This window comes from Ipomoea nil, unplaced genomic scaffold (assembly GCF_001879475.1).
Source record: "Ipomoea nil cultivar Tokyo-kokei standard unplaced genomic scaffold, Asagao_1.1 scaffold1993, whole genome shotgun sequence".
NCBI classification, from domain to species: Eukaryota; Viridiplantae; Streptophyta; class Magnoliopsida; order Solanales; family Convolvulaceae; genus Ipomoea; species Ipomoea nil.
Window position 1 is genome coordinate 3458395 of NW_017618421.1, and position 27938 is coordinate 3486332.

Consider the following 27938-nt stretch of genomic DNA (forward strand, 5'->3'; position numbering starts at 1 on the left):
AGGTCAAAAATTGGTACGCACACGTGATATTTAATTTCAGAATATAAATATTCGATAATAAATAAAATGTCTTTATTGAATGCTACTGGGCTCTATACATTGTAATATCTGTTCATATACTTTCTCAACCTACTGAAACACAAAGAACCAATAACGCCTCCACTGAAGCTCGAACTCACAACCTTCCAAATGGAAGTCCAACCCAGGTACCATTAGACCACATAGTCCTGGTCGATAATAAATAAATGTAAATTTTCTAAAATATATAGAAAGAAGCTTGAGCGAAGATTATCCAATAAATTGGTCACTTACTTATATGACGGTTTTATCGAAATCAGGCCCACCATAAATCAAGAACATATGTATAGAATGAATCATTATTGCATGGATCGTGGTTCACACATCTCTGTAGACTACAGTCCAAAAATTTATATAATATTTTATTATAACTCATAAAATACATTATTCCAACAGATAATGTACATTATTCTAACTCATAAAATACATTATCTTATCCAAGAAATTTCATTATTCAAATACATGAAGTACATAATACATTATTCTAACTCACAAAATATATTATTCGAACTCATAAAGTACATTATTCTAACTCATAAAATACTTTATCTTACCCAGAAATTTCATTATTCTAACAGATAAAGTACATTTTTCTAACATAGTAGAAACTCATAAAATACATTATTTTACTCCACAAATTTAATTATTCTAATACATAAAGTACATTATACATTATTCTAACTCATAAACTACGGTATTCTAACACATAAAATACATCTTCTTTCCCTAGAAATTTTATTATTCTAATACATGTAAAGTACATTATTCTAACACATAAAATACATTATTCTAACCTATAAAGTACATTATATTACTCTAGAAAGTTTATTATTCTAACATACACGCGAAACAAGAATTTTTTTTAAACATCAAAACAAAGTCGTTGTAGACCGTGATCCACACATCTATATGGACCACGGTCCACGCAATAATTTGCCGTATAGAATGGGAGTAGGAAAATAGTACTTTTATTATTTGGGATCTAGGCCCAAATAAATATGTACAAAGTTCAAGTTACAGGTCGGAGTAGCAATTAAATAATTATTATTGTGTAGACCGTGGTCCAGACAGCTGTGTGGAAAATGATCCTAAAATACAAAGTATATTATTCTAACTCATGAAATATATTATTCTAACGCATAAAGTACATTATTATTACTCATAAAATACGTTATCTTAACCCATAGATTTCATTTTTCAAATACATAAGTACATTATATATTATTCTAACTTATAAAATACATTATTCTAACTTATAAAATACATATTCTTATTCCAAAAGTTTCATTATTCTAGCTGCTCCGTTAAGGTCGTTCCCGCTCAGGGTAGCACGATTGTTGCATGAGTCGTGTTAATTTCGAGAGTTGGGTCCCAATCTTGTCATAGCTAGTGAATATCACGCGCGAACTTGTATGTCGAGCTCTCAATGAAAGCACTAATGATGGATTTAATTAATCCGAATGATCCAAATTATCAAACCCGATAATTAAAGAATAAAGATAATACGGTAAATAGCAAATGAACGCGTATACATCACGTGGACAAACTTGTTTTGATAACAAGGTTGCAAGATGATTACAAAGAATGTATGTAATAATGCTATTAAAATGAATGTTTAGACAATAGAGATGAAGATGATGTCTCAACAAGACAATTATGCCACTATTTATGCTTGATAACCCCCTAATTGTATCCCCTAAAAAGGAGGAATTGATTGCTATTAGGACTCTATTATCCATATTAGACTAGGACTATATTATCCATATTAGACTAGGACTATATTATTCGTGTTAGACTAGGATTCTATCTAGCATCTATATATATTCGTTCCCTGTACTCTTAGATATTATTATGGTATCAGCTAGGTTTTTTTTTTCTCATGGAAAACGTCGGTGTTAATGACGGCTCTGTTCTTGGTTCTTCGGAACGGACCATTACCGAGGTTCCTACGATTCCTGCGAGTAGTAGCCTGTCATCGGCTCATCACTTCGGTTCTTTAAAGTTGACCTCCCGAAATTATCTATTCTGGCGAACTCAGATGCTTCCGTTTCTTGAAGGCCAAGGGCTTCTAGGGTTTGTTGATGGTACAACACCCTTTCTGACGGCATCGCCGGCCCTAACGTCAACCGCGGACAGCGCCCCAGCGGCGGTTTCCGATCTCCCCGCCCGACAGCTCGCTTGGCGTCGACAAGACAAGGCAATCCTCTCCATGCTCATCTCTTCTTTGTCCGAGGAGACTCTTCGTTTCGCCGTCGGCAAGGGCACCTCTCGACAGCTTTGGCAGGTAATCGAACAAACCCTAGGTTCGTCTACTCGCTCTCGTGCGCTCCGGCTACTCGGCGAACTTCAAGGGCTCCGTTAAGGTGATTCCTTGATATCTGATTACCTCGGTCGTGCCCAGATGTTGATTGATGAATTGGCCCTCGCCGGTCGCCATGTTGAGTTGGATGATCAGAATTTATGTGTTTCACGGTTTACGCCCTGAGTTCCGACCGTTGGTGGCAACTCTAGCCCGTGGTGCGCCTGTTCCCCTACCGGAGGTTGCAGATTTTCTTGTTTCGCAGGAGTGGATCTGTTCGGACGATGGTGCGGCTCTCGGTGCACCAGCGGCCTTGGCCGTAAGCCGTGGTGGTCACGGCAGTCGCGGTGGCAGCCCGCAAAACCGAGGCGGTGGCGGCCGCGGCAGGGGGCACGGCGGTCGTGGCCGGGGGCGGTCCAACTCGGGCCCTCGTTGTCAAATTTGCAACAAGCAAGGGCATATAGCTACGGCGTGTTGGCGTCGTTTCACTCCTGATCCTGGTCCTCAGGCGAATGTTGTCGTATCTGGTGTTGATGGTTTTATGGACGACTCTCATCAGTGGTTTCCTGACACTGGTGCCACAAATCATGCTACCCCTGGTCCCACATTATTGACGTCCTCTACTGCATATGATGGTCCGGAGACACTTCGGGTCGGCAATGGTACAGGTTTGCCTATACTGTTGGTTCTAGTTCGTTAGCCACTAATTCTAGGTCGTTTCGTATGTCTGATGTTTTGCATGTTCCTGGTCTATCTTCTTCGTTATTATCTGTTCAACGTTTTGCTAAAGAGAATAATGTCTCTTTTTAGTTTCACCCTTCGTGTTTCTTTGTGAAGGACATTCAAACCAGGAACACCCTTTTTAAGGGTCATGCGTCCGGGGGTTTATATGCCTGGCCTGCCTCGCGTCCGGCTCCCGCTGCTTTCATTGCTGCACGGTCTTCTTTCGTCTGGCATATGCAGCTTGGGCATCCACACTCTCGGGTCCTGCGTCAAGTTTTAGCCTCTTCTAGTCTTAGTTCGTTTAATCCCAGTGATCTGCCCAATATTTGTTCCTCTTGTCAATTAGGCAAGTCGTCTCGTTTTCCTTTATCGCGTGTTGAATGTACTAGTTCGCATCCTTTAGAATTAATATATTCAGATATTTGGGGCCCTGCGCCAATGCTTTCTGCAAATGGCTTTAAATATTTTGTATTATTTGTGGATGATTGCACTCGTTATGTGTGGTATTATCTTATGCGAGCTAAGTCTGATTTATATGCGATATTTGATAAGTTTCGGTCACTTGTTGAATGTTCCTTCTCTCGTAAAATTCTGTCATTTCAGTCTGATTTAGGGGGAGAATACAAAAAGCTTGGTTCGACTCTCGCATCATTGGGTATTCGACACAGGCAGTCCTGTGCGTATACTCATGAACAAAACGGCAGAGTAGAACACAAGCATCGCCATGTTGCCGAAACGGGACTGGCGTTAATAGCCCAATCCTCTGTTCCGTCACGTTTCTGGGATTATGCCTTCGAAATTGCTGTGTATCTTATCATTAAAATTCCCACTCCTATCTTGTCTGATAAGTCCCCTCACTACCTCTTGCATCGGTCTCCGCCCTCTTGCTCATACTTACGGGTTTTTGGGTGTCTGTTTTTTCCTAATCTGCGGCCCTATAATCACAACAAACTGCAGTTTCGGTCGCCTCCTTGTGTCTTTCTAGGATATCCCCCGTCCTTTCGTGGCTATCGTTGTTTAGACACTAACACTAAGAAGGTTTTTATCTATCGCCATGTGCGATTCGATGAGATTGTCTTTCCTTTTGTGGCTTCTGTTGATTCACAGGTACCCGCACCACGCCCGGAGCCATGGGGTGTTGCGCCGGTTGTGCCTCCTAGTGAGCCGAGTGATGTCTCTTCCTTTGATCATCCTGCCGTGCCTGAGCCACACCGCCAGCAGCCCGTTCCTGCCGAGCCGTCTGTGACCGAGTCCGAGCGGATAGTCACGGACCTGTCGCCTGCTCGGCCGAGGGGTCGACCCCGTGGTCGATCCCGTCCTGCGCCCTCGCCCGTTCGATCTCATACGATGAATACGCGGAGCTCGGGACCGCATGATCATGTTGCTTTATCTACTGACATCACTATTGAGCCTACATGTTTTACTCAAGCGGTCAAATTTCCCGAATGGTGGGATGCAATGGATTTGGAATTTAATGCCTTGGTGCACAGCAATACATGACGGCTTGTTCCTTTTAAATCAGGTATGAATGTGGTTGGCTGTAAGTGGGTGTTTAGAACCAAGAGGAAAGCTGATGGTTCGATTGAACGTTACAAGGCTCGTTTGGTTGCCAAGGGATTCAATCAGGTTGCTGGTGAGGATTTCTTTGAGACCTTCAGTCCCGTGGTTAAACCGACAACGGTACGTCTTCTTTTATCCTTAGCTATTTCTCGTGGATGGACTATTCGACAGTTGGACATACACAATGCTTTTCTAAATGGCAATCTCGCTGAGATGGTTTACATGAGCCAGCCCCCTGGCTATGAAGACAAAACGATGCCCGGGCATGTTTGTCTCCTTCAACGTTCTTTATATGGGCTTAAGCAAGCTCCCCGTGCTTGGTTCACTCGTTTGCATGATTTTCTGGTTTCTGCTGGTTTCTCACCTTCCAAGACGGATGTCTCTCTATTTATATATTCACATGGCAATACTCGTCTATACTTTCTAGTTTATGTGGATGATATTTTGATTATGGGATCTGATCCGGCTCATGTGACTGCTCTTATTGACAAGTTGGCTCTTGAGTTTAAAGTTCGTGATATGGGTGTGCCCTCGTTCTTTCTGGGTATTGAGACCGTTCCGTTGTCTGATGGCATGCTTCTATCTCAACAACGGTACATGAAGGATATTCTAAAACGAGCAGGTATGGTTGATTGCAAGCCCCTGGCTACTCCGGTTTCAACCACGAAGGCCGAGACTGATGCCGTGGTACCATACGCTGATCCCACTCAGTATCGCAGCTTTGCAGGTGCTCTGCAATATCTTACAGTAACTCGGCCTGATCTTTCCTATGCAGTCAATCGTTTGTGTCAACACATGCACTCTCCTTCTACTGCGGATTGGGCAGCTCTCAAGAGGGTGTTACGGTATGTAAATGGGACACTACATCTTGGTCTTAAGATTACATTTTCTCCTTCTCTAGATATTCATGCATATTCTGATTCGGATTGGGCTGGCAATCCTGATGATCGCAAATCTACTAGTGGTTTTGCTGTATTTTTGGGGACCAATCTTGTCCCATGGGTTTGTTGAAAACAACGTACTGTGGCTCATTCATCAACTGAGGCTGAATACAAAGGACTGACTGATGTCTCTGCAAAGGTTACTTGGCTCGTCTCTCTGATGAAGGAAATCGGGTTTGCGCCACCTTCTGTGCCCAAACTCTGGTGTGACAATCTGGGAGCTACCTATCTGTGTGCTAATCCGGTGTTTCATGCTCATACCAAGCACATTGAGATCGACTACCACTTTGTTCGTGATAAAGTCGCGAAGAAGGAATTACAATTCAATTTTATTTCTACAAAGATCAGATAGCGGATATTTTTACTAAGTCTCTTTCGTATGTACGTTTTAATTTACTCCGTTGCAAGCTCAATGTTTTGGCTGACCAACCTTGTGCTTGAAGGGGAGTATTAGGACTCTATTATCCATATTAGACTAGGATTATATTATCCATATTAACTAAGACTATATTATTCGTGTTAGACTAGGATTCTATCTAGCATCTCTATATATTCGCTCTCTGTACTCTCAGACATTATTATTGAATACAGAAAATATATTCTCATCATTGCAACGACCTTGATCGCGCACGGATCCCTTCAAAACCACAAGCTTTGTGACACCTTATTATTTTTAACCACCTTATTTTAATAGCCCACACCTTAGCTTTTTATCCTTGTCATACCTCCTAACTTCCATGTCAGCATAGTCAGCTGCATACAATTGGTTATTTACAACTGCAAGCAAAGGAGGTGCTTCAGCTGTAGAAGGCAAACCATTTTCCCTAACTGCAGCCATGCGCACAGGGGACATATTTGGTATTTCCGTCCATGTTCTTTTAATTTCTCGAAATGATATTCCTCCCCACATGTCAAAAGGTATTTTTCAGTGGGGGTGAAACATTATAACAAAAGAGATAGTTTGAAAAACAAAACACAAGACTTAAAATATAGTCATAAATATTGTTGAGTATGAGCAAAAAAATTAAACACATCAAAACTTTATAAAAATATTCATAACATAATATGAAACATAATTAATTCGATAAAATAATTGAATAGAAAACATATTATAAATTACACATCTAATTAAAAAAAATTCCTAAAATAAAAAAATCACTATTACCTTTATTATCCTTATCATTTGAGTAAAAACATTTTGGTCATTAGAATTGTACTTCGAAGAGGAGAAATTCTATTATGAATTGTATTACATTATTTTACCATATTAGAATAGGAATTTGAATGTACAATTGTAGTACGAATAGGAAAGTCGAAAACAATATATTCTATTAGGAATTGTATTATACTATTTACAATATTAACCAAACTTTAATAGTATAAGACTGTTTTGAGCAAGAAGTTAAAATAGAGAATTTTATTTTTATTAACCGTATAGATTATCATTGCGTAGGGGCATTTTGATCATTATATATACTTATTATTCCTTACCATTTCAACTAACACAGCCAAACAATAAAATTAATACTTCAGATAATTTAGTTTTTACCAATCGAATAGTGAAATCAATCTCCCTGAGTCCCTGATAATATATTTTTTATGAAATTTTAATTTCATTTATTTTCAAATATTTTTCGCGGACCAAAAAATACCGTTATAATGTTACTTGTTAGCAGTAAATTAAGTTATAATCATATCCTATTAATAATGAATAGCTCCTTTCAAAAAAACATAATAATAATAATAATGACTAGCTATTTTTAACAAAAGAACTAAAACACCCCATTTTATTAATAGTACATTAATACAAGATTCAAGAACCGCACGTACACACTTTTATTCGGTGTATATAAATGGTTCAAGAACCATTATAAATAGAAGTATATAGAAAAATAAGCTACCATAGAATGTGTGTATCGATGCTAAGCTACCACATACAACTAACATCTCACCAACAATGATTTGGACACTGACATTTACGAAATTTCCCATTAAAATTGTAGCAAGCTGCTTTCGTGGGTTGATAACCATTGTATACTATATTCAATCTCCTGATCTCTATGTCTTTACACGGCACTTTTCCGCTGCAATTGAAATTCGCAGACAACTCGTCCTGGGAGCTCCCATAAATGTTTAAGTATCTGATGTCTGAGACTTCAACTGATGATTCCCCCTGTACACAAAGATTAAATATTAATTAATTAATTCAATTCTTGAGCCCCACACTTCGACCCGACAAATACTACATACTGAATTAGAAAGCTATAGGCGTGCAAGCAGAAATTAGTATACCTGATGTTGGCATTGGTTGTTGGGACAGTAGTGTTGATCGATGAGAATCGGGTTTTGAACACCATTCAAACTGATGTCTTGATAGGTAATGTTGTAGACCTTGCTGGCCGTAGAAGGTGCCCACGTTTTGATCCTAAGCCCATTTGTGGCGTTTGTGATATTGCAATTCTTCACAATAATTCCACTCACATCTTCATTTTCACTTTTTCCTATGCTTCCAATGCTAAAGCCATGGCCAGGACCACAATTCACCTGACTGATCACAACGTTTGTGGTTCCTGGCCCTAACGAAATGCAATCGTCCCCTGTCCCAATATTCACATTATTGACTTGCACAAATTGTGACCGGCCGATGTGAATTCCATCGGTATTTTTGCTATCCGCCGGTGCCGTTATTCTTATATTTTCAATATCCACGTGTTGACCCTCGTCGATTACAATGTGGAAAAATTTACTATCCCGTGAAGTTATCCCTTCAATACGTCCATATACGACATTACCGAATTTCAAATTCTAAACATCAATAGTTCAAGAACAAAAAAGTACGCATTAGAATTATAGGTAATGTCAAATTCTAAACATCAATAGTTCAAGAACAAAAAAAGTACGCATTAGAATTATATTTATATAATTAAGAAAGCAGAAAAGCATGTCTCAGGGATCCTTGTTCGTGAGATGTCAAAATTTAAATATAATACTTAGACTCAAAACTATAATATTAATTAGAAATAAATTGAATGTATATACAGACCGTATTACAATTTCTTATATTTTTTCTTATTAGTATTACATTTTTTTTATCAAGTAAAAGTATTACATTTGTTATTTAAAGTATTACCATTTCTTATATTTTCATCATAAATATTACATTTTTATATTGACACAACTCTACGCACGAATAAAGATTAGTGTGACGGTCTCACAAATTATCAAATTAAGAAAAACCAAAAATTAAATAAATGTATATACATACCGTAGGGAAAGGTTTGCAGTTGGGGTTAACATTGCATTGGTTCACACTCCAGGCGTATGCACCCTGACCATCTAAAACGCCGTTCCCGGTGACGGTTAAGCTTTGCAGATCCTCGAACAGTATCCACTCCGAGCTGTCGAGGAAAGTCTTCTCTGGAGCCTTCAAACCGCCCCACACGGCAAACGTTATCGGGCCGGCGCATGGGCCGCTTAACCTCACGGGATTCAGTAAGAACTCCCCGCCTGTAACGGCCACCGTGCTACGGCTTTCTTTGCATGCATGCATCCATGCTTCCAGTAATGCCTACAAATATACATATATTGAAAGTACAAATCAGATCAGTGTGAATTATTTCAGTGTGACGAAAGAAACCTGCAACCACTATTCATGGTACACAATAGGTAAACTTTCCCATGTAATCCTAACCCGCAAATGACCACAATGAGGTAAATTAGCCTAAGTTACTCATAGCTGGCTGATTCAACAAAGAAAACTGGAATTTAAACACGTGATTTTGTGGTTACAAGTTTGTATCTTAGCTAATTTGGTTTGGTTATCTTCATTCTGTACAAATTTTGCACTAATTCTTCTAATGTAAACCTTTAGTTGCAACTATGGAGTGATGGATATATACATATAAATGTTTTCTATATATATATATATATGTACCTTGCTGCTGTCAGTTTTTCCATCTGGCTTGGCACCATAATTAGTGATATGATAGGTATGGCGGCCATTAACTACAGACACAGTCACAAAAAGTATTAGCAAAAGACACAGCTTAGGATGAGAAAACAAACTGAACCCCATTTTCTCAACTCTGATCTATATTTTCTTTTACTTTTTTTTTTTTCCTGATGATGACAATGATTTGAGCCGAGGTATTTATGTTGACTAATTGGTTACGTTTATGGTAAAGTAGTAAATAGGTGATATTATCATATCAGTACAGCTTTCAAATAAAAATTTATCAGTACTAATTGAATTACCAAGTATACTAAATTTATATTGGTACCAAAAAAGAAATACCACAAACCGCAGTATGGATTTGACAGTACTAGTTATCACCGTGATAATATATGCAAATATCCAAAGGATTCTATTTTCTATAAATGAATCTATATTTGTTTCAAAAAAGATAATGAATTATATTTAATTTATTCCTATATTGGTACCATATTTCCAAGTATAGTAATTAATTATTAATTATATAATTAATTCCAAGAATGGTCTATTAACTCACTACTACAAAAATGAGTATATAAGTATAACTTTACACTACACCCCCTAATGAAGGTGTAGTGGAAAGTTAAAATAAATAAAAATTCGCTATACCCTTAAAACAAAAGTGTAGTGGAAAGTAATTTCGAAATAAAAAAATAAAAAATAAAAAGCTTTCTGCGGCACCCGCCTCGAGAGGGTGCGGCGGAGAGTTTATTATTATTTTATTAGAGAATTTCGCGGCACCCTCAAAAAATGGGTGTCGCAAATTATCGGGGAAAATTTTTATGAAGATTTCGGTAATTCAGTTCAATACATCATTAAAACAAGAATGAAACAGTCTTGTACTTTGAGTCCTCATACTTATCATTATAAATATTGATTTTTTGTTAATATATTAACTGCATTGTTAATTTAAGTAAAATATTTGTAAATTGGCATGAGCTTAAGAATGGTGGTTATTCCCCTATGATGAACTTTTTCAATTAAAATGTTAAAAGTAGTGGACTGAATAATATGCATTTTGAGGATTGATTTGAAATTCTGATGGGTTTCATTTGAGCTATGTTTTTTTCAATATTTCAGAAAACTAGAGAACCAAAATGGAAAATATTAAGTGTTCAAATGGAAAATGGTAACTTTTTGTGTTACGGAAATCAATTATTAAAAAAAATAATATAATACTTTTCGCGGCATCCTAAGTTTATCGGGTTCCGCGGAAAGTCTATATTAACAAAATTAACATTTACTGACAATAGAAGTTGTCACCGAAACTATCAATTTTGGTCACTATTAAAATTAGTTACCAATTTTTGAAGTCGTCACATGTCGTCACTATATCTTCCGTCATTATTGTAGTAGTGACGACTTTTGAAAAGTTGTCACAATTAATCACTACTTTTGTGACAATACTACTTTTGTGACTATTTACTTACACTAAAAGTAGTATTTGAGTGATAACGATAGTTGTCACAATAAATGTATAATTTGTGACTAAATATGCTATTACAAAAACTTGATCTAGTGACAACTAAAATCGTTGCAATTAATTATTTAATTGTGCACACTAGTACAAAATTGAACATAGAAGATTGACAATAGGCCACCATTGTTGAAAGAATGGTTGCCTAATCTTAGCCCAAAAATTTGCGGTGGCAATTTTGTAAATAAGTGATCAATAATCCGCCACCATTGTTAACTGTAATGGTTGCCCATTGTATTTTTTATTTATTTAAAAAAAATTAATTTATAATAGACAATCATTTCTAATAGAAATAGTTGCCTTAAAATAGAAATTATTTTATAATAGGCAACCATTTCTTAAAAATGGTTGCCTAATATTAACCCTAAACTAGATCTACTACCTAGATCAGAAATCGCATCTCATCTGATCTAAAATAGTCTTCATTACCGTTGCTTCGATCCACCGTCGCACCAATCGTCTCACTGCCCTCGTTGCCACCCACCATTCACTGCCACCACCGCGACGGAGGGAGCTTGCGATGGTGGTCTGTGATGCGACACGGAGAGCATGTCTTCTCTCTAATCCCACTCTCTCTCTCAAAATCCTCTCCCTTCTGCGACGCGACAGGGAGCTTGCGATGGAGGTCGTCAACCGCTTAGATCTAGACGGGTAAGTTTTTTAAATAAATATTTTGTTCGGTTGGTGGTCGATGAAATTCTACCAAGATATTTCTCATTTCTCTTTACGATCTCTCTCTCTCTCGCTAGCTCTCGTCCCCTGCGTTCTAGAATTCTCCGGCCGCATGGCTCCGACGAGGATTCGATCGGTTAGTGTTAAGACATAAGTGTGTGGCTTCAAATCCATGAAGAATTGATCTTCTGCTGCATCCACGTCGCATGGCCATCCACCTTGCGCTCCAACACTTACGGACTGCATGTCGCACCATCACCCACGTAATGCACATGTTCCCATTATTCATGCACATTTGTCTCCCTTTGCAATGTATAAATAGCATTGTCTTTGCTTTGTAATTGTATCAAATTGAATTCATTCTTCCTTCTTTATTTTTATTCTTCACGTAGCATATATATATTATATTCAATTTAATATATATATTTTATATTTTCTCATTTTATATTATATTCATTTGTCATTCTATATAATTTCTTCATTTATATATATTTTCCCTATAATTTAACTTCTATAATTCTCAATTTTCGATTCTTCGCTTCCGCATTAGTCCGCTATATTCCTAACAAGTGGTATCAGAGCGGTTTATTTGAGAATTATTTTCAAAGATGTCGACTGTTACTAAGTTCGATATCGAGAAGTTCGACGGGAAAATTAGCTTTTCTATCTGGAAGGTTCAGATGGAAGCCGTTCTAACCCAGAACGGTTTGAAGAAAGCGCTAGCTGGGAAGAAGAAGAAACCGGCTACAATGGCAGATGTAGATTGGGAAGATCTGGATGACAAGGCACGTTCAACCATTCTTTTGTGCCTGTCTAAAGAGGTTTTATGTGAGGTGTTAAGTGAGACGACTGCGTCAGATTTATGGTCCAAGCTGGATACGCTTTACATGGCCAAAACTCTAGCGAACACGCTACGCCTGAAGGAGCGTCTGTACACAATCCGTATGACGGAAGGTACTTCTATTAAATCTCACTTGGATGAATTCAATTCTATTTTATTGGACTTGGAAAATATTGATGTTATAATTGAAGATGAGGATCGCGCTGTTTTATTGCTTGTCTCTCTCCCTAGATCATACACGCATTTCAAAGAAATTATGCTGTATGGTAATAGTAGTGATACCCTTACTTTCGACAGTGTTAAGTCAAACCTATTGTCCAAAGAAAAGTTTGACTTTGAAATTAAGTCTGAGGACAAAGGTGAAGGCTTGACTGTAAGGGGTCGTTCACTTGAATCAGGGAGTAGCAATAAAAATTCTAGATCCAAGTCCAAAGGACATAAGTCCAACAAATCCTGTAAGTACTGCAAGAAGCATGGTCATGATGTGACTGAATGCTTCAAGTTGAAAAACAAGCAAGAGAGAGAAAAGAAGTCCGCTGAAGCTAGTGTTGTTGAAAGTGATTCAGATGGTGATGTGTTGTTATCTGTTAGCTCCGGTGAGAAACGGAGTGAAAGCGAGTGGATTCTGGACTCTGGTTGTACATTCCACATGTGTCCTCACAAAGACTGGTTCGTCTCTCTGGAACCGGTTGATGGTGGAGTTGTCTTGATCGGTGATGATACCCAATGCAAGGTTAGTGGAATTGGAAGTGTGCAGATTAAAGCTCATGATAACGTTGTCAGGACTCTTACCAATGTTCGGTATATTCCTGATTTGAAACGCAATCTGATATCATTGGGCACCTTGGAATCTCTGGGGTGCAAGTACACAGCTGAAGGTGGAGTTTTGAAGGTCATAAAAGGCTCTCTTATTCTCATGAAAGCTTCTCGTTCTGGAAGCTTGTATATCTTGCATGGCAGTACTGTGACAGGTTCAGTAGCGGTATCCTCATCGATGTCTGATGCGGATCTCACTCAATTATGGCATATGCGTCTGGGGCATATGAGTGAGAAAGGCATGCATTTCCTGAGCAAGAAAGGCCTCATTGTTGGTTCAGGTACGGGTAAATTACAATTTTGTGAGCATTGTGTTTTTGGGAAACAAAAGAGGGTTAGTTTCTCTACTGCTACACACCGTACCAAAGATGTTTTGGAATATATACATTCCGATTTATGGGGTCCAACTAAATTCCAGTCTATGGGAGGCTGTAGATATTTTATGTCTATTATTGATGACTTTTCTCGTAAAGTCTGGGTCTATTTCCTGAAACATAAAAATCAAGCATTTTCTATTTTCAAGAAATGGAAAATACTTGTTGAGACTCAGACAGGTAAAAAAGTCAAGAAGCTCAGGGCAGACAATGGCTTGGAGTTCTGTGAGTCAGATTTCAATGACTTCTGTGCGGCAAATGGAATCGCCAGGCATAAGACCTTGCCTGGTAAACCCCAGCAAAATGGTGTTGCCGAACGTTTGAACAGGACTCTATTGGAAAGAGCTCGTTGTATGCTCTCTAATGCTGGGTTATGGAAACGGCGTGATTTTTGGGCCGAGGCCGTTTCTACTGCTTTCTATTTGGTAAATAGATCTCCACATTCATCCCTTGATTTCAAAATTCCAGAGGAAGTTTGGTCAGGTAATCCTGTTGATTACTCTATCTTAAGAGTTTTTGGATGTCCTGCTTATGCTCATTCCAGTACGGGTAAATTGAACCCGAGAGCTGTCAAATGCATTTTCCTTGGTTATGCCTCTGAGTCAAAAGGGTATCGTCTATGGTCTCCTGATTCTCGGAAAATCATTCTGAGTCGAGATATCACTTTTGATGAAAATGCACTACTTTCTTCTGGAAAAGTTCCCAGTACAGATGAGACACAGAGTACTGGTGAGAAGGTGGAGTTTGAGTTCAGGCCTATTGATAGTGTTACTACTGCTGATGGTAATACTAAAGATGATGCATCTACTAGCGTCGCACCTCTCGTCGAGCCACAACGAGAGTATTCCATTGCTATGGATCGTCCTAGGAGGACAATTAAGAAACCTGCTAGGTATGCTAGTGATGATGAAACCAACTTGGTTGCTTATGCTCTTTCAGTCACACAGGAGGTTGATGGTGTTCCATCCTGCTATTTCGAGACTCTTCCTGTTGCTAAGTTCAAGTAGTGCTTGAGTTTAGTCGGGCTGTTCCAGTTGTTAATTCCACAATGGATTTGATCCAAGGTGGAGATTGTTAAGACATAAGTGTGTGGCTTCAAATCCATGAAGAATTGATCTTCTGCTGCATCCACGTCGCATGGCCATCCACCTTGCGCTCCAACACTTACGGACTGCATGTCGCACCATCACCCACGTAATGCACATGTTCCCATTATTCATGCACATTTGTCTCCCTTTGCAATGTATAAATAGCATTTGTCTTTGCTTTGTAATTGTATCAAATTGAATTCATTCTTCCTTCTTTATTTTTATTCTTCACGTAGCATATATATATTATATTCAATTTAATATATATATTTTATATTTTCTCATTTTATATTATATTCATTTGTCATTCTATATAATTTCTTCGTTTATATATATTTTCCCTATAATTTAACTTCTATAATTCTCAATTTTCGATTCTTCGCTTCCGCATTAGTCCGCTATATTCCTAACAGTTAGCTTCGCAGCTCTTTGTTTGTTTGGTTCGGAAGCTTTGATCGCCAGCCAGGATGCCAATCCTCCTTAGCCCAAAGCCATATCTATAAGATTTATCTTGCTTTCTCATTCTCTCTGCTCTTATCTCTTATTGTCATTGATTTTCGTGTAGAAATATCTTAGAAACAACAAATTGTTGAGGAAAACATCCCTAATCTGTTGTGTTTCGGCTAGAGTTGGAATTTTTGCAAGCTGGTTTAGTTGTTTCTGGATTAAGTTTAGCTTTTGTCGTCGTATGCGTTTTATTATGCGATTCTTAGTCAAATTAGCATTATTAGTTTTAATGCTATCAGTTCTATACAGTATGTTGCTTCAATTTTATAAGTTGATGGCAGATGATGAAAATAGCATGATTCTGATGCCTTAGGTTTATCTTCTATTGTTCTAATTGATAAAAGAGTTCTCAAAATTAAATTATTTGAGAAACTTTATATTTTCAATTTATGGCAAAGCAATAGATCTTTCATCTGAATGTGCTTATGTATAGGATCTCCTATCATGCATTAATATCTTTAGAACTGAGAATACTTGCAAGTCGTATGGTTTGATCTTGTGAATTCTACCCCATAAAAAGATATATAGAGAAGTGGAGAACCATTTTTGCAAATGTTGTGTTCTGTTGTTATTGTAACAATTTACATGCATTCATGCTAATGTGGATAACATTTTTGTACTCTACATCACATGTTGAATTCATTATGTAGTCACCACCAAATGGGGCTTCTTTTCTCATTGTAGATAAATGCTTAAATCCAAGAGATGGAAATGCTGCTTTGTTAATTCAAGGTAATCCATCTTTAACTTATAAATTGCAAGATGGATATGATACTTTGCTAGCTGCCACACAGAGGTCAAGCACAGCTGCAGATATGGTCTCAGCCTTTTCGGTCATGGTTGCAGACAATCCAGTTGCAAATATGATATCGCTTGATGCTCTTTTGGGTAAGTTTTGCAATAATTTACTACATTCGCAGTGATTTTGACTTGCTAGAAAGCTTTAAATAGTATGCAAAAGCAAATGCTGGAGTAAATTCAACTAAAGATAAATGCAATACTAACCTAAAGCTCCTCACTTCAATACTGACACATGTTGGGTTCCCCTCCAGGCCTAGGGAAATGATAATGGTATTATCTACTATTAGCTTAATTTCAATATAATACAACTATTATATGGCTTGTATCAATTTACTTTTACTACAAAGTTTTATGTATAATCTTCTCTTGAAAGGGTGTTATATATTCTCTGCCTTGGAAGCTCAGTTTTATATATACCAACCTGGGAACATGTTGTTTGGCCTGAAACTATAAACCATCTTCTTCTGTTGATATCATGTAGGATATGAGGACCACTACTGCATCAATTGATATTTGGAAATCGAAATACTTGGATTGCTACTATGGATGCAGTGAAAGAAGCCATGACTTTGCTCGTAAGTTAGCCATATTTGCAATTTTGCATTATGTGATGACTCAATCATTGTTTTTCCTTTTAGTTTTTTTTTTTTTTTTTTTTTTTTTTTTTTTTTTTTTTTTTGCACCATTTGTCCATTTCCATCTCTTTGTAGCTGAACACTTTGTTTTTGGGGACTTCAAGAGCATATTTCACTAGATAATGCAAGGTCATAATGTTGTGTATGACTCTTATGCATATAAATATGATGTTTGTAACCCTGATGGTCTACCATTACAATTAATAAAAGAACAGCTTCGCTCTCGTGGATGTAGGATCTTTATTCTTGTTTATCTCAATACATAAAAGTTTGCCACTATTAGTTTACCTTTTGGCAAGAAAAACGAAAGAAAGAAAAAATTGTTTATAACATTATTTATTGTAGCTGCTGTTAGTGAGCAATCATCAACTGGCTATTTACTTATTGCAACTAGTGGAGGTCTCAACCAACAAAGAACTGGAGTAAGTTTGGCGAGGAGATGGCTCCTTATGCTCTTGGATTATGCCAGAATCTGGTGAGAGATAATTCATAGTGCAGTTTTATGCAATTCAGATATGCCATTTGTACCTGTAACACCCCGTGTTACGAATCCTAAAACCAACTGATTAATTAATTAATTAAATTAATAACCCAAGAGAAAGAATAAATTATAATGGTTAATTAGGGAAAAAGGCCACCATAGCCCATGGGCCCAATTATGTAAACCCAACCCCTAAACCCAATAGGAATAAACTCTAAATAAACCCTTGGATCTATAAATAGGGAACTTAGGGAGCACCTAGAACCCCCGCCCACACGCCTAGACGCCCCACCACCCCAAAAAGAGCTCCAAGAATCCCCTTAGGAGAAATCAAGAAAGCAAGGAAGCTTAAAGAAAGATCCTTCATAGCCAAGGAATTAATTAAGGCTAAGAGGTAACCCATGTCTCAACAAAACCTATTTTCATAGCTATGATTTCCCCTTAGGGTTTTCCCCGTATAATTGTGAATGGCGAATTACTATGATTACTGTTGATGTTGATATAATGATTCCATGGGGAATCTTGATAATCTTGATATTGGGAGTTTCTTGATAATTGTGATGTTCTTGATGATTAATTGGGATTCTTGATGATTATGTGTTGTTCTTAATGATTATGATGTTCATGATGATTAATTGCTATCCTTGATGATTATGTGTTGTTCCTACCGAATCTTGCAATTAGAAGACGAATCGTATTCTTGTTGATATAAAAGTGATTAGAACCCAAGGTTGTACCATATGCTTTGATTCTTGGATTATCGGGTGGGAAATCGCATGTTTGGGAGTTGATTATGTTTAGAAAAGCATGATAGGATATGTGTCGTTCGTTTCTCGTATTTGATCCGTTAAATTGTCTACGTGTGGTCGTAATTGCGTTGTAAAGAGTCTAAGCATGGTTTCGGGTTCCACAACGGTTCCCGGGGCGAAAAGTGATGAAAAGAGTCAGTGGGGGGTAGGTGGGGGTAGGGGACCCGCCACCTACCCGCGGCAATTTCGGGCAGCTCCGGCAGCGGGCAGCCGGCGGGCGGGCAGCTGCCCGCCGGGCACCCGCTGCCCGGAACAGTGACAGCCGGCGGGTGGACCCCCACCCATCGGCTACCCGCTGGAATCTTTCCCCCCTCGGGAACCCGGCTTCCCCGTTTGATGTTTCCCCGATCCCCGTGGTGTCCCAACGGACCCCGTTTGTCGTGCCTATGTCTAGTTTGGTATTTCGGGTACCGTTCGCAGGTCTATGAGTCGATTATATTGCATGCTAGTTGAATTGGTATCCCGGTTACCTAGGTGGAAGAAGTATGAACCCCCTTAGGACTATTCTTAGTTGGTGATGGTTCACGCATAGGTTTATTTATACGTTTATTCCCCTTCCCAACGTGTAATGTGGGTTGTATGTGCTTGCTATGTGTTATGTGTGCGTGTTGCCCCAATTCGGTTGCGATTGAATTGGCTATTCCTGAGCTGCGGTTCAGAAGCCGGCTACAGTCAGATGGGAATTCCTGGCTGCAGTCGGATGACGGTATCCTGGGCTGCGGTCCAGAAGCTGGTTGTAGTCAGATGGGAATTCCTGGCTGCAATCAGATGACATTTTCCCGAGCTGCGGTTCGGAGGCTGGCTGTAGTCAGATGGGAATTCCTGGCTACAGTCAGATTACACATTCTTATGAGTTGCGGTTCATCGGTCGGTTGCGATCGACCCCTCCGTGTTGCGATACGGGGCAGGGTGCTGCGGGGCCGTGTCAGAGCTATATGCGCTAACCCTCATGTATGGGCATGCGATTGGTCCTGTGGCGCCAACAAAGTGTGTTATGTGTTGTGACATGGACGAGTTGTGATTACGAGTGTCTTGGGGGATGTGACTATGGGATTTATATTGGGGATTGTTCATGTTGGGTTATGATCATTGTTATGCTTTGCCTTATCTGTTGTGAACTGCATATGCTCGTTATAACTGTTGCTTGTGTCTGGCCTTATCTGTCGAGTCGTTCCCGGTTTTAAAGCTAGAGTTCGTAGGATATATCTTCATGCTCAAAATGGTTTTCGTATATCTATATATATCTCTATATGTATTGTATTTCAACGCGTTGGAGTGGGTTACCAGCATCTCTCGCTGAACAGATATATTTGGCTTTCAGGCACAGAAGAATAAGTCACTGGAGAGCGCTAGTACTCGGAACGTAGAAGTAGTTAGTCCCCTTTCGGCCTGCGTGCCATATTATGCATTTACATTATTGAGGATATTAGTTAGTTAGGCTGTGCACCTGGGTTCTCCAGCTCAGGTGTGGCATAGCACCCCGTACACTTGTATTATGTTTTGGGATTTAATGAGATAATACCTTTATTTTATAAGTTTTAAATGTCTTGAAAATCTGGGGTGTTACAGTTGGTATCAGAGCCTAAGTTTGACCTTAGGAAAGACTCTTAAGACCGGACTTTAGGACATTAAGCTTGAACTCTAGGTATTTAGGAACATAGGACTCAGGAATCTTAGGACGCGCGGTGAGATTGTGAAACCTACACATAACCTCCCCTCACTTTATCCCTCTCTAATATTAGGAATCCTTTCCCCGAATAGATGACTTATTTGACCAACTCAAAGGGGCAAGGGTATTCTCGAAGATCGACCTAAGGTCCGGGTATCACCAGATCCAAGTGGCCAAACCGGACATCCAGAAAACGGCCTTCCGGACACGTTACGGCCACTACGAGTTTACCGTAATGCCTTTCGGCCTCACTAACGCGCCTGCCATATTCATGGACCTCATGAACCGAGTATTCCGACCTCACCTGGATGACTTCGTCATCGTGTTCATTGACGACATCCTAGTCTACTCCCGAAATAAAGAAGAACATGAGAAGCACCTACGCATATCTCTGCAAACCCTCAGGGAGAACCAACTCTACGCTAAATTCTCCAAGTGCGAATTCTGGCAAGACAGCGTAGCCTTCTTGGGCCACGTGATAACCAAGGAAGGGATTATGGTGGACCACGCTAAGGTTCGCGCCGTTAAAGAATGGACCACGCCGAACTCACTCTCGGAAGTCCGAAGCTTCTTAGGTCTAGCGGGCTACTACAGGAGATTCGTACCCGACTTCACCAAGATAGCCCAACCCCTCATTAAGCTCATGAAAAAGGAAACCCCCTTCCGTTGGGACAACGGCTGCATCTCGGCCTTCCAAGCACTAAAGGATAAACTAACCATTGCACCCGTGCTAGCCATACCCTCCAGATCGGAAGGGTTTGAAGTCTACAGCGACGCATCCAAGAAGGGGTTAGGATGCGTACTAATGCAAAATGGCAAGGTAATAGCTTACGCATCCAGGCAACTCAAAACCCACGAAGAAAATTACCCCACCCATGACCTCGAGCTAGCCGCTATCGTATTCGCACTGAAAATTTGGAGGCACTACCTGTATGGAGTACAATGCAAGATCTACACCGACCATAAGAGCCTGAAATACATTTTTACTCAAAAGGACCTAAACATGAGACAACGAAGATGGCTGGAACTCATAAAGGACTACGACCTAGACATTCAATACCACGAGGGAAAAGCCAACGTGGTGGCGGATGCCCTAAGCCGAAAGACAAATCATTCCCTTAATGCCACGTGGGTCCTACCGGACCATCTGTACAGGGACTTCCAAAGGCTACACTTGGAAATAATAGAGCAGGGACAAACTCGCCCCAATGCCTATCTACTCAACACACAGGCCGTGCCCACCCTCTTCGAGGAAATCAAATCAGGACAACAACAGGACCCGGAACTAGATAAAATCCGCCGCGACCTGACTCGAGAGAAAGAAGGCCCCTTCAAAGCACACCCAGACGGCAGCCTCCGCTACAAAGGGAGGTGGTGTGTACCCTCAACGCACCCCCACTTGAAACAGCAGATCTTGGAGGAAGGACACAACTCCCCTTACTCCGTCCACCCAGGCGGTGACAAATTATACCAAGACGTAAAGAAATCATTTTGGTGGCCGAATATGAAGAAGGAAGTCGCAGACTTTGTGGCCAAGTGCCTGAATTGCCAAAGGGTAAAAGCCGAACGATGCAAACCCAAGGGACTCGTACAACCCCTTGAAATACCACAAGGAAAATGGGATTCCATATCCATGGACTTCGTCGGAGGGCTACCCCCAACAAAAACCGGTAAGGATAAAATCTGGGTCATAGTGGATCGACTCACCAAGACAGCGCGGTTCATTGCCATGAAAGAAACATGGACGATGACGCAACTAGCCCAAGCTTACGTAAACCGGGTAGTGAAATACCACGGAGTTCTCCGGAACATTGTGTCCGACCGAGATTCCAGGTTCCTCTCGCAATTCTGGAAATCACTACAAGCGGCGTTGGGGACGCAACTAAAGCTAAGCACAGCCTTTCACCCCACCACAGACGGACAAACCGAAAGAACCATCCAAACCCTCGAAGACATGCTAAGAGCCTGCGCGCTCGACTTCCGAGGGACGTGGGAAGAACACCTAGACCTCATCGAGTTCTCGTACAACAACAGTTACCACGCGAGCATTCGCATTGCACCATATGAAGCACTGTATGGACAGAGATGTAGAACCCCATTATGCTGGGAAGATATGGTCAACCCGGCAACACTGGGCCCCCATTACCTACAAGACACCATAGCTAAGGTCAAACACATCCAGGAAAGGATGAAGGCCGCCCAAGACCGCCAGAAGTCGTACGCCGACCTAAAAAGGAAGCAAGCCGAATTCAGCCTCGGGGACAAGATCTGGCTAAGGATCTCGCCCACACGAGGGGTAATGAGGTTCGGGAGAAAAGGAAAACTCAGCCCCCGGTTCATCGGCCCGTACGAAATCGTGGAGAGAATCGGAGACTTGGCCTACCGTCTCGCCTTACCCGTCGAGCTAGAACAAGTACACAACGTGTTCCACGTATCTCAGCTAAAGAAAAACATACACGATCCAAGCCACGTACTCCAACACGAGACCGTGGACCTCGACGAGTCACTAGTATACGAAGAGAAACCCGTAAGAATCCTGGACACCAAAACAAGAAATACCCGGAACCGAGTCGTGGAAATGGTGAAGGTTCTCTGGACCAACCACGGGACCGAGGAAGCCACATGGGAACTTAAGGACACAATGAAGGAGCGGTACCCCGAGCTGTTCACTTCAGGTAACTAAGGGAAAACTTCCCTTTCTTTTTGTCACCCAGGGCCAAGCTTCGGGGACGAAGCTTCCTGCTAAGGGGGGGAGAGTGTAACACCCCGTGTTACGAATCCTAAAACCAACTGATTAATTAATTAATTAAATTAAAAACCCAGGAGAAAGAATAAATTATAATGGTTAATTAGGGAAAAAGGCCACCATAGCCCATGGGCCCAATTATGTAAACCCAACCCCTAAACCCAATAGGAATAAACTCTAAATAAACCCTTGGATCTATAAATAGGGAACTTAGGGAGCACCTAGAACTCCCGCCCACACGCCTAGACGCCCCACCACCCCAAAAAGAGCTCCAAGAATCCCCTTAGGAGAAATCAAGAAAGCAAGGAAGCTTAAAGAAAGATCCTTCATAGCCAAGGAATTAATTAAGGCTAAGAGGTAACCCATGTCTCAACAAAACCTATTTTCATAGCTATGATTTCCCCTTAGGGTTTTCCCCATATAATTGTGAATGGCGAATTACTATGATTACTGTTGATGTTGATATAATGATTCCATGGGGAATCTTGATAATCTTGATAATCTTGATATTGGGAGTTTCTTGATAATTGTGATGTTCTTGATGATTAATTGGGATTCTTGATGATTATGTGTTGTTCTTAATGATTATGATGTTCATGATGATTAATTGCTATCCTTGATGATTATGTGTTGTTCCTACCGAATCTTGCAATTAGAAGACGAATCGTATTCTTGTTGATATAAAAGTGATTAGAACCCTAGGTTGTACCGTATGCTTTGATTCTTGGATTATCGGGTGGGAAATCGCATGTTTGGGAGTTGATTATGTTTAGAAAAGCATGATAGGATATGTGTCGTTCGTTTCTCGTATTTGATCCGTTAAATTGTCTACGTGTGGTCGTAATTGCGTTGTAAAGAGTCTAAGCATGGTTTCGGGTTCCACAACGGTTCCCGGGGCGAAAAGTGATGAAAAGAGTCAGTGGGGGGTAGGTGGGGGTAGGGGACCCGCCACCTACCCGCGGCAATTTCGGGCAGCTCCGGCAGCGGGCAGCCGGCGGGCGGGCAGCTGCCCGCCGGGCACCCGCTGCCCGGAACAGTGACAGCCGGCGGGTGGACCCCCACCCATCGGCTACCCGCTGGAATCTTTCCCCCCTCGGGAACCCGGCTTCCCCGTTTGATGTTTCCCCGATCCCCGTGGTGTCCCAACGGACCCCGTTTGTCGTGCCTATGTCTAGTTTGGTATTTCGGGTACCGTTCGCAGGTCTATGAGTCGATTATATTGCATGCTAGTTGAATTGGTATCCCGGTTACCTAGGTGGAAGAAGTATGAACCCCCTTAGGACTATTCTTAGTTGGTGATGGTTCACGCATAGGTTTATTTATACGTTTATTCCCCTTCCCAACGTGTAATGTGGGTTGTATGTGCTTGCTATGTGTTATGTGTGCGTGTTGCCCCAATTCGGTTGCGATTGAATTGGCTATTCCTGAGCTGCGGTTCAGAAGCCGGCTACAGTCAGATGGGAATTCCTGGCTGCAGTCGGATGACGGTATCCTGGGCTGCGGTCCAGAAGCTGGTTGTAGTCAGATGGGAATTCCTGGCTGCAATCAGATGACATTTTCCCGAGCTGCGGTTCGGAGGCTGGCTGTAGTCAGATGGGAATTCCTGGCTACAGTCAGATTACACATTCTTATGAGTTGCGGTTCATCGGTCGGTTGCGATCGACCCCTCCGTGTTGCGATACGGGGCAGGGTGCTGCGGGGCCGTGTCAGAGCTATATGCGCTAACCCTCATGTATGGGCATGCGATTGGTCCTGTGGCGCCAACAAAGTGTGTTATGTGTTGTGACATGGACGAGTTGTGATTACGAGTGTCTTGGGGGATGTGACTATGGGATTTATATTGGGGATTGTTCATGTTGGGTTATGATCATTGTTATGCTTTGCCTTATCTGTTGTGAACTGCATATGCTCGTTATAACTGTTGCTTGTGTCTGGCCTTATCTGTCGAGTCGTTCCCGGTTTTAAAGCTAGAGTTCGTAGGATATATCTTCATGCTCAAAATGGTTTTCGTATATCTATATATATCTCTATATGTATTGTATTTCAACGCGTTGGAGTGGGTTACCAGCATCTCTCGCTGAACAGATATATTTGGCTTTCAGGCACAGAAGAATAAGTCACTGGAGAGCGCTAGTACTCGGAACGTAGAAGTAGTTAGTCCCCTTTCGGCCTGCGTGCCATATTATGCATTTACATTATTGAGGATATTAGTTAGTTAGGCTGTGCACCTGGGTTCTCCAGCTCAGGTGTGGCATAGCACCCCGTACACTTGTATTATGTTTTGGGATTTAATGAGATAATACCTTTATTTTATAAGTTTTAAATGTCTTGAAAATCTGGGGTGTTACAGTACCCTAATATAGTTGCTGTTATAGGCTGCTGCATTTTGGAAATGTATAAACACCGCGGAAGCTGATGATGAAGCTGATGACCCTGGTGCCTTAGCTGCAGTTGGTTGTTTGCGTGCCATAAGCACAATCCTTGAGTCAGTGAGTCGGCTTCCACATCTTTTTGAACAGATTGAGCCAACACTTTTCCCTATCATGCGTAGGATGCTTACGTCTGACGGACAAGGTACAATTTGCTTCCTTGAGCATTTCCTCTCTCTTTTTTCTCTGTCAAAATGTTTGAGCATTTCCTCCCTCTTTGATTTTAATTAAAGTCCTGATTTTAGTCAATCTATACTTCTGTAGATGTCTATGAAGAGGTTCTGGAGATTGTTTCTTATATGACATTTTACTCGCCAAAAATATCAATGAACATTTGGAGTCTCTGGCCATTAATGATGGAGGCCCTTGCAGACTGGGCTATTGATTATTTCCCAAGTAAGTTTGTTAAGAGCTCTGCTCTAATTATTATTTTGATTAATTGTATTTTTTTCTCCTGTTTTATATTTGATGGTTTGTGGTAACTTTACTAATATGTCCTAGAGGACTTCACCCCATGCATGCATTTAACATGTATTAAACACTTCATTTTATTTTGCAGACATATTGGTTCCATTGGACAACTATATATCGAGGAGCACTGAACATTTCCTTACTTGCAAGGAACCAGACTACCAGCAAAGCCTTTGGAACATGATCTCAACTGTAAGCTAATGCCTCTATTAGAAATGTACCCTTTTCTTTAATCTGCTGCTGACGATTGGCAAGTGAAGTGTATTTCTAATATGGATTTATTTATTCTTTCTTTTCTTTGCAGGTCATGGCTGACAAACACTTAGAAGATAGTGACATTGAGTCTGCGCCTAAGCTCATTGAAGTTCTATTCTAGAACTGTAAAGGACAGGTCGATCACTGGGTTGAGCCATATCTCAGAATCTCAATAGAACGTCTGCATCAAAGTGAAACACCATACTTGAAGTGCCTCCTGATCCAAGTGGTAAGATACTTAAATATTTCTCTGTTTATACATATTCATTTGTTTCCCTTTCCCAGTCTATAAAACATGGTTTCTGGCCTTCTTTTCCTGTGAAATAACTTCTGAGTTTGTTTCTTATTGACAGATTGCTGATGCTCTTTACTATAACCCTTCATTTACGCTGAGCATACTGCAAAAGCTTGGTGTTGCTACAGAGATCTTCAATCTTTGGTTCCATATGCTACAACAAACTAAAAAAAGTGGAGCTCGGGCTAATTTTAAAAGGTAGCTATATGTTGGTCTTGTAGTTCTTGTGGAGAGATGTAAAAGGCATAAGAAAAATGATGGGTTTCTAATTCTTGCCATGTTGGTATTGCAGGGAGCATGAGAAGAAGGTTTGCTGCTTGGGCTTGACCTCATTGCTCAGTCTTCCTGCTGATCAAATGCCAGCAGCAGCCTTAGAGGGCATTTTTAAGGCTATTCTTGATCTCCTTGTTGCATACAAGGATCAACTTGCTGGTAAGTAACCATGTTTTTCCTATACTGGTTTTTCTATTTGCACTTTAGATGGTATATTCTCTTAATGTTTGATATCATTTTCTACCTTGTATATCTTCAGAAGCTGCAAAGGCAGATGAAGATGAAGATGAGATCGAGATAGATGGGTTTCAAAGTGACGATGACGAGTCTGATAGAGACATGGCGGATGATGATGAGGACGGAGATGAAGCTGACAACCTAAAGCTCCAAAAGTTGGCAGCACAGGTAACAGAATTAAGAGACGAATTGTATCATACCCATATAAGCATCTTGTTCCTGCTTGTTTTCTATTCATTGCCTTTATGAAATCAACATCATCTCTACATGCTGAAACTTTGTGGTTTTCAGGAGAGTGCTTTCCGCGCCATTGATGACGAGGATGACTCGTCTGATGATGATTTCAGTGACGACGAAGAGCTGCAGTCACCCATTGATGAGGTGGACCCTTTTATTCTCTTCGTTGATTCCATCAAAGGTATGCCTATTTCCATCCTTTTGGGTTAATTAGTTTTTGCTATAGTGTGTGATCAAAGAATAGTTTTTTTTTTTTTCAATTAATAGAACAATCGTGTACTATTACACTTGAAATACTTTGATCGTTTCTGTTTTGGCTGTCTTACTTGGTAACTTGAAGTTTGTATGCATTTGTTACCTGTCAAAAGAGTCCCGGAGAAGGTCATGACATCAATGGAGAAACCCCCGTATACAATGCGTGTTCCAAGGAAGTCAGAACCGGATTACTATTTGGGCCAAGTACTGCCAGTACTCCAGCGAAGACGTGTATGTAGGCGAGCTCGTTTCTGCTATTAGTTCTTTTCCAATGCTCAAGAAAATATATTTTTTGGCAGGTTTACCTCTTGTAGACAAAATTCATATGTTTTGATGATATTATTGTATTAAAGTATGAGGATTTTAAATATTATTGTGTTTTGATGATAGTATTTGCATTGTGTTAAAAGTATTAGTGTTTAATTTGATGATAGATAAATTGTATTGTGGAGTACTGTTGATATGGATTTTAAGCTGTAACAGGTACAGGAATTATAAAAAAAAAAAATTAGTGTTTTTAATTAAAATAAATTAAATACTAAACCTTTCAAAAAAAAATTAAATATTAAAAAAAAAGTCATCCGCAACCATTCCTAGCCAAAAATGGTCGCGGATGACTAATTATTAAAATAATAAAAAAGGAAAACGCCACCATTTCTAGCTTCAAAATGGTCGCGTTTTACCTTCGAATTAAAAAAAAAAATAATAATAAATAAATACAATACGCGACCATTCTTTGTCAAGAATGGTCGCGTATTACTAACAATGCGCGACCATTTCAAAATGGTCGCGTAAAGTCCATGACTTTACGTGAGCCTCTCATAGGCAACCATTGTACAATGGTTGCCTATTGTCTTTTACAATGGTTGCCTATCTGCAATTTTGTACTAGTGGTGACAACACTTTAGTCACAATAGTTGCACATATTTGTGAGAATTGTTCTTGACGTAAAAACGATTATCAGTGACCAAAAAGTGG

At 40.2% G+C, this 27938-nt stretch overlaps 1 protein-coding gene and 1 pseudogene across 1 annotated transcript; one reads left to right on the plus strand and one right to left on the minus strand.

Moving 5' to 3' along the window:
• Positions 1-6283: 6283 nt before the first annotated feature.
• Positions 6284-11556, minus strand: LOC109147380 (exopolygalacturonase-like). Its single transcript, XM_019295038.1, has 6 exons — positions 11499-11556; positions 9536-9606; positions 8867-9169; positions 7894-8406; positions 7576-7774; positions 6284-6429 (listed from the first exon to the last, which is right to left on the minus strand). The coding sequence occupies exons 1-6, from the start codon at positions 11554-11556 to the stop codon at positions 6284-6286; spliced, it is 1290 nt and encodes a 429-aa protein (XP_019150583.1).
• A 5656-nt stretch (positions 11557-17212) lies between these two features.
• On the plus strand, positions 17213-26921 carry LOC109147382 (annotated as a pseudogene).
• Positions 26922-27938: the final 1017 nt, after the last annotated feature.

Bases quoted from the DNA above. Each gene is read 5' to 3' on its own strand.
- LOC109147380 (XM_019295038.1), bottom strand. From the start codon at position 11,556: ATGGTGGGTGGCAACGAGGGCAGTGAGACGATTGGTGCGACGGTGGAT. The intron at 9,607-11,498 runs GTAATGAAGACT...CTGTGTCTGTAG, and splicing joins GACGGTGGATCGAAGCAACG to TTAATGGCCGCCATACCTAT. The intron at 6,430-7,575 runs GTCAGTGTCCAA...GCATGGCTGCAG, and splicing joins TAATGGGAAATTTCGTAAAT to TTAGGGAAAATGGTTTGCCT.